The 17,202-nt window shown below is 31.7% G+C and overlaps 1 protein-coding gene across 1 annotated transcript; it reads right to left on the minus strand.

Moving 5' to 3' along the window:
• Positions 1-13,238: 13,238 nt before the first annotated feature.
• LOC139492280 (parkin coregulated gene protein homolog) lies at positions 13,239-17,194 on the minus strand. The gene is made up of 5 exons (XM_071280499.1): positions 16,884-17,194; positions 15,538-15,687; positions 14,960-15,131; positions 14,282-14,431; positions 13,239-13,767 (listed from the first exon to the last, which is right to left on the minus strand). Exons 1-5 carry the CDS (start codon positions 17,007-17,009, stop codon positions 13,607-13,609), a joined length of 759 nt encoding a protein of 252 aa, XP_071136600.1. The 5' UTR covers positions 17,010-17,194; the 3' UTR covers positions 13,239-13,606.
• Between the last annotated feature and the right edge of the window lie 8 nt (positions 17,195-17,202).

Below are 17,202 nucleotides of genomic sequence, written 5' to 3' on the forward strand. Positions count from 1 at the left end.
TATTCATGTGCACTTTTGATACCTTTTCTGAAATTCTCCAGTCATTAAATCTTTTACAAAATTCATTGATTACAAAAAAAGAAGATGTGGTATGATTGCCATGTTGACAACTCTCCACAAGAGACCAAAATGACACAGAAATTAACAACTATAGGTCATCGTACGGCCTTCAACAACGAGCAAACACCATACCACATAGTCAGCTTTAAAAGGCACCGAAATGAAAATGTAAAACAATTCAAACGAGAAAACTAGCGGCCTTATCTATGTACAAAAAATGAACGAAAAACAAATATGTAACGCATAAACAAACGACAACCACTGAAGTACAGGCTCCTTACTTAAATGTTCATAACATACTAAATGTATATAATTATTGAAATTGATAGAAAACCACACATTGGGAATTTTAGAAATAAAGGAGGAGGGATTAAAAAAACATTTTCCTGTCCCCAATAACCTATGATTTATGATAATTTTGCTGAAATTCTCCAGTCATTCAATATTTCACAAAATTCTTCCAACAACACTTTACATACTTTAAACTACGCTCTGAATGCCCGCGATTTCGCGGGTGTGTTCTAGTATCGTTTAAACACCGATCTGATGTCTTTTAAGTCTCTATAAAAAACAAAATAGTATACTTTATGCATCTGTTAGAAATGGAAAATCATGACATCTGATAATGACTGGCTGCATACTGCATACTGATACCAATAGTATATTCACCTGTTACCTATTACCTTATCTGTACGTTCCGCATCTGACAGGCGCACCACCAAACGTTGTATTCAGGATTAATATGCTATATACACGGGTCATAACCACAGGGTTGACACTACTAAATTGTCAAATTGTTACCTATTGTAGTATTTTAATCAGTAAGACTTTCTAAGATAACAATACGAATACTAAAAATCTGGACTAAAAAATAAGGCGTATAGGTACAGTTTTCAATTTGTTAGTGGGCATGACGTAAAACAGCGAAGCAAAGAATTCAAATTTATAACTTATATAGGACAATGCTGTTGATTAAAGAATACTCCATTCCAGGACCTTTTGTTTTCCAAATAATTAATATTATTGTTTCAGTTCGACGGGTTCAAACAGAAAGACTTGAAAGCAGAGAAAAACTGTATCTTATAATCGGCATGACTTTATCAGATGACAATACTAATACTAAAATAAGGCTTGCGCATAGTTATATACTTTAATTCAGTCACGGACCCGTGCTATCACGGGTGTGTTCTAGTATAATTAAAATATTGATCTCTGATTACGTTATATATGTGTACTACATATATGTAGTATATGATTATTGTATTAATGAATGGGTGTTTTTATAATGGCCCTGTTATATGTCCAAGGTCTGTAATAATGGTCGAGGAAGTCTGTAATGGCCCGAGGCAACTGACCGAGGACATATAACAGGGCCATTATAAAAACGCTCATTTCTTAATACTTTTATTAACCAACTGAAGAAAATGTATGTGTTGCTGCCAACTTGATGTACTCTCTTACTCTTTTAATGATAGTTTAGTTTGAAAAAAATTTGTACTTCACCAAGATATTAAGTTGAAAGAAGTTATGTGTTGAAAAAACAGGATGAACAGTGATCCCTTATATGGTTCTTTAATGTTAGTTGCTGGTTACTAAATAAAATAAAATACAAAAAGGCATTATGCTCCTTACAACTTAATTTTATTAACTTTATTAAAAACCCTAACTGGGCTTAATACATGTATAGACAAACTGGGCTTAATATAGACAAACTGGGCATTAATACAGGGACATTACAGAAAAACAGGGCCATTACAGAAAAAAAACAGGGCCATTACAGAAAAACAGGGTCATTACAGAAAAGATGTAATTTTTAATAAACAATCATTTTTGACAATAATGTACTTAGTTGGTTAATAATTATATAATAGTTCTTGAAAAACTGGTCATTATCGTGATATATGGACTGTCCTACGGGCAGTCCATGTATAACGATAATGACCAGTTTTTCAAGAACTATTATGTTTATTTCATTGAGAAACCATGTTTTGTAAAATTCTCATAAATTCAAAATGCCTACAGCGAACTCGAGTAGTTGTACGATTTCCATGCATGGCAAAGAGTGAAGACCAGTCGTAGTAATACTGCCATTCATTTTAGTGCAATTTTTCAGTATATAAATATTTAATCAAGTTATCTTTAATTTTATAATTAACGAAAACATATAATAAACAATTCAACAACTTAAATATAATATGAAAAACCGGAACATGTTTTAAAAAGGTGCATCTCTCTAAACAGAGAAACCACGCCCCACCGGTCATTAACAGAGAAATCACGTCATAACGGTCATTATCAGACGGAAACCACGCCCCACCGGTCATTATCATGTAAAAGTTCGTTAACGACGGGTTTTCTGGTCCGTTTTTTTCTGTTTATAACCGATGGAATTTATTACTGAAGAATAATGAATGTCATGTGACCCCTTTTCATCCAATAAGAGAATCTTATTCTCAACCGATATGAAATAATACGTTACTACATATATGTAGTATAACGTAATCAGAGATCAATATTTTAATTAGATTGGGTCCCAATGACAGCAAAACAGCAAATAGATTTGGCTTATAACAGATAACAAGGAATTAAAATGGACAAAAACAGATAACAGTAAATGAAATATTAAAAGAAGTCGGGTCCTTGACAAATCCAGTATTTCTTATTACGGGTATAGTCCTTTGTAATGAATTCCACTTTCTATAAACATGGTTTTTAGAATTATGTATCTCGATATGTATTTTGTATATTCTTGCCCGTCCGTCGTCATCATGTCGGACATTAACTCAAACACTCTTTAACCAATTTACATAAAACTTTGGGAAATTGTTTATACAAAAACGTTTTCAGCAGTTCTCATAAAACTTTGCTGAATTGTTTATATCTATTGTTGTAAGCGCCCTTTCGATTTTTATTAACTTTCGATTTTATGTTATTCAGTTAATAGGCGAGTGACTTATTTCAAAAAGACGCTTAGTTAACGACTTTAATGCATCCACCTAACACACGGCTGTATTATATGTCATTCGAAAGCTGTTAATCTGTACTTTCTGTTTTGCCCGGTCGTAAAAAAATGGTACGGTGCAATTTTTGTTAAATCAAGGTCAAAGGTCATGGAAAAACATTCCAATTTTTGCGATTCTAAATAAAACGCCATTTTCTAATTCTTGTACCATAAAATTTTCCAAATGATCATATGAACTTTATGGAACATGATACATAATTTCCAAATCAAACAAAAAATAAGAGATTCGATGCGCAAAATTTCCCGAAAATTGAAATTTATCACAAATCCTAAAAAAAATGAAAAATTATTCAAAAAGCAAAATATATCTTTGGGAATCGATATTTGTATGCTAAAAAAATAGATAAATGTATATGTTTTAGGTCAAGGAATATTTGTTTTGTAATTTTAAGATGCAATTATTAATTATTGTTCGAGGAACAGCCTTCTATTGAAGTGTTTGCAGTTGCCCAAAAATCTGCCATCTGCAAATAGCGATCATTTTGTTAATCTATGTTAAAATAGCACATCGCTAATTGTGAATATCAGGGATGAGAATGATTTTCCATAATAAAAGAAGGAGTTTTTAAAGTAAGAAGAGAATATATGCGAGGTAATTGAGGTTAAAATATGTTTTTGACGAAGTCAAACTTTTTTACTTTTTGTAATCATGTTTAAATGCAAACATCACTTTGCGACTAAATCGTAGGCAACATTGAAATAAGTAACCTTGTTTAGAAACACTTGGTTGTCGAAAGCGGGATGTAAACGAACTGAATAAAATGCGGCTGCTTCTTATTTAGATTAAAATCGTGTTACTATAGTATAGTAAGTCATATTAAATGTGTTTAGAAGTTTAATCGCTTTAATTATTTGAATAAAAGATGCTTTGAGTATATATTTTCTACATAAGCTTTAAAAATACAAATGCATGTAATTGTGTATGTAAAACACTATAAGCAGTTGTGAAATAACAAAATGAAAAAGTTAAATACCCTTCATGACCTCATAAGATCATTCGCTGTTTTAGGAGTGTTCGTTTTCATGGTATGCTGTGTTTTTTGGACTGTTGTTCGTCTCTTGGACTTTAATTTTGTTTTGTTCATGGTTTTAATTAACTTTATTTGATTCATGGTTTGAGATGTTGATTGTCCCTATGGTATTATTTTACTTTAAAGACATTAACTTGCAGTAATGAAAATCGGCCAAAAAATCACCTCAAAGTAAAGTGAAGAAGATTAATTCAATAAGACAAATATCCGCGAAATAACATAATTTGTTACGGTGATATATAATATATAGAACCAAATCGTTATCATGATACATTCAGCTACACTGATCTATAATTTTAAAACCTTTTACTACTTGAATAGTGACGACATATATCAAAGGGACATCAAACTCTTAACTAAAATATAATAACGAACTGACAAAGCCGGGCAAAAAACGAACTAGACAAGCGACAGTATACAAAACACAACATATAAAACTACAGATTGAGTAACACAAACCCCCAAAAAAAGTTTTGAGTGAACTCAGGGGCTCCCAAAGGGTAGGCCGATCATGTTCCACATGTGACACCCGTCTTAGTTTAAACATATTAATTTATAGTGGATTGGGAAACAAGTTTTGCAACTTAAATTAATCGCTTTCCACTTTGCGGGTGCAGTGCTGCCTTGTAGCGGTATTAGCCTGCTCTTTTTCGAAATCTACAAAGGTGTGTTTAACGTGCAAGAGATATGGCTCTCTCTTAACACGGGTCAGCCATTTGTCGTCCCCTTCCGACGGACTTTCATAGTTTCCTCAAGACCATACTCACAAATGGTGTCAAGGAAGAACCGAAAATTCAGTCCCTGAAATGTTCATCACGGAACGGGAATCGAACCAGGAACCTTTGTGATAGTAGTCTAATGCACTAACCACTACACCACGGCTCTCTTTTACCCGTCTTGTGGCTCATGTATTTCCTAACTCGGTGCAAAGCCTTATTCGTTTGATGACATTCACGGCAGAAATGACGGCAATTTGGTTACGTCGATGGAACTTATCAGTCGTCATCTGGCGAAACAGATATCTCATAATTGTCAACCAACTTGTAGTGGCGTCCATGAAATTTTCAAAGGGATGATTTCAAGTTTGCATTTGAACTCTGGTTTAAAACATGTTTAAACCACCATTTTTCTTCAAATGTCCTGTACCAAGTCAGGCATATGGCAGCTGGTATCGAATAATCTGTTTCTTTGTATGTTGGCGTTTGTTTTTGTAGCAGTTCTGTGTTTCTGTTATATCGTTGTGTTCCTCTTATAGTTGATACGTTTTCCTAGTTTTTGCTTTGTGACCTAGATTTATTTCAGTTACTAGTAAATCGATTGATGACTATTGAATAGCGGTATACTATAGTTGCCTTTATTTCAGAGGAGTTGAGGCTCAATGAAATCGGTCTCCTCCTTTAGTAGTATAGATATGCAGGCGTTGCTATAATGTTGTTACATAGAAATGAAAAGTTTATAATTTGGTAGTAAGGGATGTTTTTATGGGTTGTTTTATGCTCATCTCTTTTGTCGTAAAACTTGTTCTCAGCCCACCCTCATCATCGATTTCAAGATACGTGATAGAGTAAACTATATCTGTTGAGTCTTTTATTTTCAATTTCAATGGAAAATACGAGTCCAATATTGTCACAAATTTTGCACTATTCAGTGAGATGACATCATCTATATAATGGAAAGTGAAGTTTCAAAATAATGATAGCTTCTTTTCAGTCGTCATCAGAAACTCTTGCATAAAGTCATCCTCGTATGAAAAATGAACTAGTCATTCAAGCTTTTCAGGAAGTCTAGTTGTAACTAGAATCGTTGCGTATTAATGGACATTTTTTCTTCAAAATTATTCTTATTTGATGAATTAATGCATGTAAACAATGGACAACGCAATTTAAGCAATCAAGTAGTCAAGTTTTATAATGTGTTTACTAGTTTTTGAAAATCTTTGAAATTTCAATTTTCATCAATTTATTTTCTATTTATTTTTGTCTAAAATTTTCAATTAACATTAAATAAATAAAAGGTCTTTTCACTACATCAATATTTATAATGAAGCTACAAATCAAACAATTAGAAAAGTCGAAATATGTTTATTTCAGTCTGGTGGTTACAATGCAGATTGCTATCTCTTAGTTTCACCCCCTTTATTTCAAGCAATAAGATGATTCGCGCACATATTTTTTTACTCTAAATTTTTCAGATTCTTAAGAATTTGTTTATTAACCACATACAATGTTTAAATAGGAAGAAATGCTTAAAAGCTGTTTTTTTCGCAGATGGCGGTATTTTGGGCAACTGTATGAGTTGTTATGATTTGCTGTTTGATTAGAAGTAAGCACAATTTTAGGAAACTTTATGATGTCAAAAACTTCTTTGATAGTCATTACAGGGTTTTACTTAGTTTTAATTGATTAGCATTTGCACCAGAAAGAAAAATTTGAGTTTTCACACATTTTGTTAACTTTTACTCGAATTTCAGGAAACATGTGCTCTCTGTCAAAAACACGCTTTAAATATTAAAAAATGCATTTGAATAATGACTGTTAATCTCTCTGCTAAAAGTTTAAATTGTTTGCATATGTGAATTTATTATATAAAAGTCATATTATGCAATCAGGCTGAAATCTTAGAAAATATGCACTTATTCGTCCTTGGTCTTTGATCTTGATTTGACGGAAATTGCACCGTACGATTTTTTTACGACCGGGCAAAACAGATAGTACAGATTTGTAGCTTTCAAATGATATATAATTTAGCCGTGTGTTAGGTAGGTGCATTAAAAATTTAATTTTATGGTTAAAGTCACTCGCCTATAAGGGGTTTATTCATTAAAAAAGATGGTATTTTCCAATTTTCGGACACTATATATAAACTCAAAAATGTTTTCAACAGTTCTCATAAAACTTTGATGTATTGTTTATATACATGATATATATTGGCTGATTTTTATGACATTGAGAAGTTATCGAATATTTCAAAAAAGTGACGGGTGTATCATGCGCTCATGGCGTAGCTGTTTATTTGTTATAGAATACTTTTTTCAGCATTTATTTTCGTACAGTTATAGAAACTCACACAGGCTTGTAATTTAAATAGTGTGTAATATAATTGAGAATGGAAATGAGGAATATGTCAAAGAGACAAAAATGATATCTAGTAAAAATTCAAGGGCAGCTATGGTATCAAAGTAGGTCGGACCGTCCAATTGGCGTAGTTCTTGTGTTTGTTGCTACTAAAAAATTCGTAAGGGTTCCGCGGAACACAGTGTCTCGCCTTCTTTTGCTGCATGTAAATCGCTGGCTCAACAAAAATGAGGATAAAAATCAATAAAAATATTCCTCTTGATAGTATCTTTTGATTGTAAGAAGCTTCTGCCCAAGTTTTGTAAAAATCCAGGATAGTTTATGAATCTAATAAATGTTTTAAAAACTTTAACTGCAGACTGTATGTAATGGTAACAGGAAGAAAACTAAGTCCATTTATAAGTAAAATAAGATACACTGGTACAAAATATTAACAAAATTCCTTCTAGATACTAGCTTTTGATCATAAACAAGCTTCTTTCCAAGTTTGGTACAAATTAAATATAGTATAAGAACGTTATTAACTTTTTTTTTAAATTTAACCACAGAGTGAATGTGTTGTTTCCTGGCAGAAAATCTAAATCCATTTAAAAGTAAAATACACAAAAAATTGATATTTTTTTATACAAAATTTACTTCTGGATACTATCTTATTATGATCATAAACAAGCTTCTATCCAAGTTTGTCAGAAATCCAGTATAGTTTAAGAAAGGTATTAAAATTTCAAAAACTTTAACCACAGAGTGAATATTTGTGGACGCGACGCCGACGACGCCGACGCCGACGGAATGGCCGACGGAATGTAGGACCGCTTAGTCTAGCTTTTTCGACTAAAGTCGAAGGCTCGACAAAAATTACCTAAAAGAGTTTGAATATATATATTCGCATTCTGACTTTTTAATGAGGTGTGTGAATTTTTCTGAATAAGACTATGAGGCAAAGTTGTATATAGGGTAGAAAAATCAAAAGCACCAATTATAAGCATGCAATTTATCAAGTACCTCGAACCAATTTTGACACTCCAAAAGCAATTTATTCCACTATTTGCAAAGGCCTTATTTGAACATTTTTTATAAGGTTTTTGCTTGTACCAAGTCTACTAGTAAGTAGAATACATAGTTTAGTAGGGGAATGATGGCTTGAAGACGAAATAAATCTTTGTTTGTAATGAGTTATGTGCAGCTTCGGAACCCAGTACATGGTGGGAACTTTCATTGTACAATGTATTTGGTTCTGCTTTGAAAAGAGCTGAGTCTATGAACCATGCATATAATATAAAAGTTTAACTGGTTGTAAGGACCTAGTCCTTAATTGAGATCCTTGTCAGATATTCCTGGCCATATGTTTTCCTTTTTGTCATATTAAGAGTTAATATTTAATATGCTCGTACGGGAAACAAGGAACATTATGCTCATACAAAATAATAAGATAATTCTAAATAAATGTTCCAAAAAAAAAATGGAATGTATAACAAAGGATAATCATAAGATATACTGGAATTGTCCTAGACCTCACTTATATGATGGGTATATGTTAATGGAATCCTTCTCCGAATACGAGACCAACATATTAGTAGTGGTAGACCCCAATGTCCAATGATTCTAAATTTCTACCGAATTTTGGCTGTCAAAAAAATGCTAACATTCCAATTTTCAATAACAGTTAACAGCAAATACATTATCACAATAACAGATAATAAAAAAAACTAAAAGCCCAATAACATCTAACAAAGAATAAGACAATAACAGCTAACAGCAAATATATTTTCAGAATAACAGATAACGAAGAATTAAAATGCCCCATAACAGCCATACCAGCTAAATCCCTTACCCCCCCCCCCCCCCCCTTAATCAATAGATCCTCTGATTTATATTTCATGTAAAGGTGTGTCTGTCTGTACGGTCTGTATATATTTCAACAACATTTCGTGTATGGAAACATGGAAGGTACACATATCTGTTCAAATATGGAACAGTTTACCAAATGAAATAAAAATGAGTAATACACTTGCATCTTTTAAAACAAAATGTTACAATTTTTTTATCAATTGTGCAAATTAATATGCTTTTTCATTATTATTTAAATACAATTGTATATTGTGTATAATATAACTTTATAATACTCTATGTACTTATAAATATGTTATTATTATTTTGAGGACTCTCAGGAAGATTAGTTTTAACTAATGGGATCATCCTCTTGAAATAAAGATTATTTATTTATTTTATTTATTTAGGGTGCGGAATTTTCTTGATGTTAGGAAGACTCGGCATAGGCGGCCTTGGACAGCTTTTTATACGCCCGTTTACGGGACGTATTATGGTATATCGTTGTTCGTATGTCTGTCTATCCGTCCATCGTTAACATGTCGGACGTTAACTCGAAAACGCTTTTACCAATTTGCATAAAACTTTGGGGATATGTTTATATCTATTGAGTTTCGTTTTCGGACGATAACTCGGCTTTCAGCAATTTGCAAGAAATTTTGGTGAATTGTTTATACCTATTGACGTGAGCTCCCTTTTGGCTTTTTGTAATTTTAGATGTTACTTTTCCGAGTTAAAGGGTTTTATTCTTTAAAAGAAATGATAGTTTGCCAGTTTTGGGATATGAACTCAAAAATCCTTTCAGCAGATCTCATCATGAAACTTAATTATTGGATATTTTATATCTATTGACATAAACTCCCTTTAGATTTTTTATAAATTTTAGATTTTACGTGGTTTCTGAGTTGTAATTTTTCCAATATCTAAATTTAGTTATTGCTTTAGGAATCTATCATTTCGTTGTTAAAAAACTTCTTAAAACCTTAATATTTCGTACGGTATATCGAAGACCTGGATGTCTCATTCTTTGTATGATACCCTATGCTATGAAGTTTCCGTCGGTCATATGTCCTTGTTCTCATTTCATGGTAAATAAAAAATGTTAAGATTTTTTGTAACGTTAATTTGAACATGTTCACCCGACAATCAATCTATGCAATAAACTTGTATTTGACCTATTCCTTACAGTTTAAAAAAAACCTTAACCATGAGAACTTAATTTTGACCAAGGTAGGCTAGCATGAAAATGAGGGCGATATGATACCTGATAGACAGACAAATAAACCTTAGAATTACTACAAACACCTAACATATTGCTTACCATAGGCGGATCCAGGGGGAGGGGGCCTGGCCCCCCTTTCGTGGGAAAAATTTGGTTGATTATACAGGGAATCATTGAAGCATGACTGGAGCGGCCCCCCCCCATTAGGTCAGTCAGCGCCCCCTCCCCCCTTAGGAAAAGTTCTGGATCCGCCACTGCTTACAGTTGCGGAAAAAAAGATTAAAGCACAAAAACTTTGAGCAATGAAACGTGACAATGAGGTCAAGGACAAATAAAAACCCAGACTGAAATGAACATCTTTAATAATCCATATACATGACCAAATATAGTGTACCTTTTAAATATAGAATGAGAGAGAAAACACAGACCAAAACACAAAAACTTTACTTAAAGCACCGAACCTGGCATAGGCACTAGACAAGTGCCTGTGCACTAAACCATGAAAATGGGGTCAAGGTCAGATAATACCTGCCAGTTTGGAAGGTACACCTAAATACAATCATTCATTACAAAATATAGTAGACCTTTTGCCAATAGTATCTGATATGTACAGTCTTAACCTTGTTCACTGCATGATCAATGAAATGAGGTCGATTGAGGTCGATGAAAACTATCTGACTGGCATAAGGAACTTGCAAGATATGCACATACTAAATATAGCATTATATATCACTCATAATAAGAAAGAAAATGACATTTTTGTCTGCCTGGCATGATTCGTCTGACATTGACCTCATTCTGATGGTTCATTGGTCAATGATAAAATTGAAAATTTTACTGGTCATTTGGTCCAGGAATGAATATCACTGATTTGGACCAAAATATGTTTTGCTGAACTTTGCCAATGTTCTGAACCTAAGATTGAATGAATGACAAGTTTTGAGTTTTTACTACTTGTTAACCAATTCACATGCTTGCATATTTATATTTCAAGTCAAAATCTCACCATTGGTTGTTACTCAATGCTTCTGTATACAAAAATGTTTAGTTAGTTTAAGAGATTAAATTTGTATTTTCTATTGAATTTATTCATTGTATACCTGTATAATTTACTGTTTAATGCTTACTTGTTATTATCCATAAAATTGTTTTTATGAATGCTAATCAGCATCATACCAAGATTATATATACATGTTACTGAGAGTGCAGTAACAAATAATTTATAATCAAATGAACTGTTTGAATTTCAATACAACTGCATGCCAGATTGAAATATTACTGACTTAAATACCATTTTAGAGGTTCCCATAAACTAGAACTAATCACAAAATTAAACTTTAACAAATGTTAACACATACAACTTCTTTCGTGGGAATTTTGTTTCTAAATTGTATCCTGGTGGATTTGATTGATTACAGACTCTTGACATTGAAAATAAGCACAATTTTTAAAAACATAAAATACAGCAATCAGACTTTTATTCTTACAGTGTTCTCCCCAGGACCTTTTATTTCATGGTAATGTACTGCTATATTTCTGAATGTGATGCTATCTGAATTGATTTTCTAATAGATTGTGTTATGGATGTGATGCTGTAGTTTTATAGTTCTAATGTATTCAATTTCACAAGGTAATATGTGTAGTCAGCATTACAAATGATTCCTTTCTCAAAGAAGTCAAGTCATACTGCTAAATATATGTACAATGTATTTGGTGCATGATTTCAGGGACAAACTGCTATATAATGGATTTTTTTTTAATAAAGAGAATTTTAAAACTGAAAACAAATATGAGCATTGCACATTACCAGCTGATAATTCTTTTACACAAACGTGATGATGTATTTGATCAAAATCACTTCAATCCTTTTATATACCTATATACTAGAGAAGTGGTCAAGAGTTGCACCATATCATGATTTGTACAAGTCATGAGTTATAACAGAATTGTCAATGAATATTCAATTATCGACTAATTGAATAAATTTGCTAATGGTTTTTTTTTGCTGACATAAGTTTTGGGTATCCAATTTTCTGAAATCTACTATACAACTGATAAAAATTGTTTAGTTTATAGAATTCATTCTATTTTGCAGCAAACTCTGAATTTGTAAGGCATATACTTGGGCTAGCAGGTCAGTTTTGTTGGGCTAGTAGTTCTTCCAACAGGGCCAGTAAAATACTGCTACCAATTAGCACTGGGCTAGTGAGCTATAACAAAATTTCTTAACCCCTTAATACAATGTACATGTACCATAACCTGAAGTTTTAATATAACCTGGACATGCCGGAATCAAACCAACAACCTTAAGGGCATATGATACAGTTTTGATCCTGTATCTACATTTTGATAAAAAAAATTCCATATAGACTATTTTTTACCTGATTAAATCAAATATGTAATAAAAAATATACCTTCATGTGCTACTTTTTGAGTTAAATGAGGTCGAAATTTTGTATATTTGCTCAAAATTCAGATTTGTGGCCGTATTTTCCCTTTCGAAAGAAAGCCATAACTTTTTTGTTTTAAAAGATAACCACAAATTGGTTTTTGTTAAATAATTTGTACTTTCTGTATTTTATAAGTATTTTAAAAATTCATACATTTTTATTCAGAAATAACTCAAATATATCAAATTTTCATGAATGTAGAAAAAAACATAATGTTTTGCTGTATATTTATTAAATTTAAAAAAATTGCGCTATTTACTTTTCATGAATATTGGCACACATAATCCACTTGCGTAATCAAACCAAATGGCATTTTAAAAAAGATGGGTCCATGAACTCGTTTTCAAGTTAGATAAGTTTGAATGATAAAAATCAGTCGAAAACTGAATCTTTTCCCGATAAGTCATAGTTTGATGTCGCGAAAATAACAATTTACGTTAGCAACATCATTACCTCCCCTGTAACTGTATTGTATGCCCTTAAAACACTCATGTCAACAGGGCAACAATGAGACAATTGAGATGTAGTTGAATTAAGATAGAAAGTCAGAACTGTAACAGATAAATAATTTATTTATAAGACATCAATGTCTGTATATACATAAAAAAGTTTAAACATAATATCACAATCAGCTTTATTGGTACAAGACATCCACTAAATGATTGGACAAAAAGGTCACATGACATCAATGATACTGTATTAAACAGCTAAGGAGAAGATGTGTAAACTATACAGAAACAGGACTTTGGCTGAGTGATATCTGTTCAAAACTGGGTTGGTTTCATGTTGTTTAGTCCTTAAATATCCTTTCTAAGTCGCAATTTTTCCCCAGGAAACTGATTCTGGTTAAAAGAACACTTCTGAAATGTACAAATCCTGATCGTTTATAAATTCCCCCCATTGTTTTTATACATGATTGTTTAATTCAACATACAGCTTTCATATGTGGGAACCATGTATTTGATATTAATAAATGCATCTTCACCACCGTGTCTCTCGAAAGCTTCTAATGTTTCCTGTATTAAATCTCCAATGTTTTCTCTTTTCTGTTGACTGTAGTCAATGCCATCTCCTGAGTTAACTGAAAATTTCAAAACAGAAATGATCAATATTCATCACACTTAAATTTAACAACACATACAAATAGTTTGCTATTTTTTGTTCATGATAAATCAAATGTAAGTATTGCAGACGTCAACTTTAATGTTCTTTATTTTTGGTATTTGAATAACATTTTAATGACTATTACTTGGTAATGGTAGTCTTTTTTTCTTTATGATACAGTCATGATGGTTTAATCTCAGTCTTTTTTTATGGAAATTTGGTTAAATAACAGTATTTTTTAATGTAAATTTTATAGTCCATTGCTAGATAATTTTTATATTTTATAATATACCTGAATACAAATTTGTAGTTTTATTTAACATACACAAAGTAAAACTGCTAAAAAATAATCTTATGACTTAAAGGAGAGTTTACACAGTAAATGCATGTGTTTTATGACAAAATACAAAATTAAGTATTATTTCAACACCAACAACAGTGATTTTAATCAGAAATTCAGAATCTGAATAATTCATTTAAAATTTACTTACGGTTATAATTTTTAAAGATATTCAAAATAGGCAGGATTTGTCTGTAATAAGGCACTAATGCTTCTCCCACCATGTCTGCTGATATTACCAAGTGTTGTAATACTTTCAGTGTGGTGCACATCACTTGGATGTTTCTCATGTTCAAAGCATCTGAAAAAAAGATGAATAACAATTTAAAACAAAACTCAATTAATAATCGTGACATTAAAAACTACTGCATTCTGAAGTTGAATATGTTGGATTTTATAGTAATAACCAGAGAAATAATATTTATACTGTATTCTTATATTACAGTCAAGATCAATATAAGAGACCTGTTTTTGAGTGTTGCCTCGACTACAATGATCTGAATTAATCAACATTACTGTCTTACTGTATCCTGAAGCTAATATTCATAGTACAAATAAGTAATATTCTCATTTTTCTATTCTCTCGGAAATTCTGAGTTTTGAAAAGAATGATTTTTAATGTCCTTGCTTCCTGACACCAGGTTAGAATTTACACCAACACTTCTGTCTTTTTTTTTTTATCTTAGTTTCTTTATATGGACAACTTTTTTCTACTGCCTTTTATATAGACCAAACTGTAAAAAAAATATGTCCTTTATTTGTAATGCTCATAATAGATATTTTAAAAATATCTCTTAAGATTGAACTTTTTGGTCACTATTTAACTTACTTTTAATTGGAATGATTAACTGAGGTATGACTGGGAGAATTTTAGAACCTCCATGCTCCAACATATCATGTACCCCTTGTCTGGCAAAGAATTCATAGGGATGTGTTGTTTCACACAGACCATCAAAGAATAATGGCAGGTAATGGTGATAATCTAACTTTTCGATCTCAACCTGTAAACAAAAATTTCAATGAATTTATAATTTAAAATATATAGTATCTTGATTCTTAATTTTAACACATACATTATTAGAAATACATGTAATAATATTTTTGTACATCTATAAAGTCCTTAATTTACAAATTTCTTGTACAATTACCACATTTCAAAAACTATAAATATAAAAAATTAAGGTAAATTAAATATAAATGGGAACAGACTACCGTGAATTCCCTTACTATACTTGATAGCTTCACATTACTATTGGATGATATTTGAGGCATAGACTCATCTTTTCGTGTACAATTGAACAATGCTTTTTTGTAGCCTACTAAAAAATTCAGCAAATGATTTTTAGTCTCTTTAACTGACAAAATTCCTCTTCAGGTAAAAATCTAATATTCACTATATCGTCTTACCTTCCATGCAATTTTGTTTCCTTTTGTGTCGTGTTCCAAGGCTATTGGAAAGTCACCTCTTTCATAAAATTTTCGGAAAGCTGTTGGACCTGCAGGTCTTGGTTTGAATGCTCCTGCTGCTTGTGGTTTACCTACTTGCTCTAGGGATGGCTGCAAAAATTTAAATTATTTTAGAAACAATATAAGGAAAAATAATTATAGCTATTCCTGACCTGAAAGGTTAGAAATTGAATGAGATGATAATCATATATACATTATACATATGTAGGACTCAAATCTATGGTGGGTTCCAAATCTATGGCAGATGCCTAATCTAGGGCAAATGTGACGTCATGCCATCACAAATCTATGCGTTATTCCATTGTGACCCAATTTAAAGATCTGCCATAGATTTGAGTAGTTAAGCGTTTGTAACGTCACATTTGCCATAGATTAGGAATGTGCCATAGTTTTGGAACCTACCATAGACTTGAGTCCTACACATATACAAACTATAATCTTATAGTCCAATTATATAAATTTAACAGCTTTCTTTTTCTATCAGGTTTATTTATTGTTCCGGTTAGGTAAGGTGTTTTTCTAGCTTATGTGAGAACAATACCAGATGTAGCAACTGTCTAAAATCAACCATGAATATTGTGAAAATATGTTGAATTCTTGACTAAACATTAAAAAAACTTCTGTTTTTCTTGTTGCAAATTATCTGCTCTGTATATCGCATGAATTTACAGAGAGTCACACTCCTCTTGTCTCTGAATTTTTATCCATATTTCTTTCATTTTAATTTAGAAAATGAAGGTATGTAACATAGTTGAGTATGAGAAAAAAATCAAAAACAAGTGCATGTACCCTTAGTTATTAGAAACTGTGAATAATAATTTTCATATAATAAAAAAATAAAAATTACAATAGACTAGTTTATTATGTTAACTTAAGACCTGAACATTTGAATGATAAGCCAAGGCTTGGATTCTTTTAATATTGATTTTGTAAGTGTATTGGCTCATTTTAAAGTGAAAGGGAGATTTTTTACTGATCACTAAGAATCATGACAGTTTATGATAAAAAGGCCATTAAATAAATTATAAGTTTCATTTTATGAACCTTTGTTTTTAAGGGGGAATGTTACGATTTTATGATTAAAAGTAATGTTTGTGTAATGACAACCATATTATGAAAAACAAATAAAGAAATCATGTGAAAATAATCAGTCATTACAAGTTCACCTTTTAACTTTTTAGTGACCAAACATATTCTGTATAATTTCATGATGAGGATAGTTTGACTGTAAAGTATATCTTCTCCTCAAATACTCAGTCATAAAACTACTAATAAGAATGGTTTACCTTTGCGTTCTTCATATATGCCATTGTTGTGAAGGCATTTTTTCCTTTTACTTCTGTTGGAGGTGTCTTCTTTCCATATCCAAATGATTTCTTGCTGTTGTCTGGTCTTGTTTCAAAAAGCGACATTTTTGTTTTTTACTTTTTTTTCAGCCTGACGGCAAATTGATTACAATTAAGCAAATCTATGCAGCTTTCCAAATGAAAACAAACAGGTGACAATAAAATGGAGGCTTATACAATCTGGTAGTCAGGCAACTGTCAGATACTGACCCGGATGATTGGCTTTGTCGTACTAGTTTCCATGGGGAAAGAAATATGT

Source organism: Mytilus edulis, chromosome 10 (assembly GCF_963676685.1).
Source record: "Mytilus edulis chromosome 10, xbMytEdul2.2, whole genome shotgun sequence".
In the NCBI taxonomy this organism is placed as follows: Eukaryota; Metazoa; Mollusca; class Bivalvia; order Mytilida; family Mytilidae; genus Mytilus; species Mytilus edulis.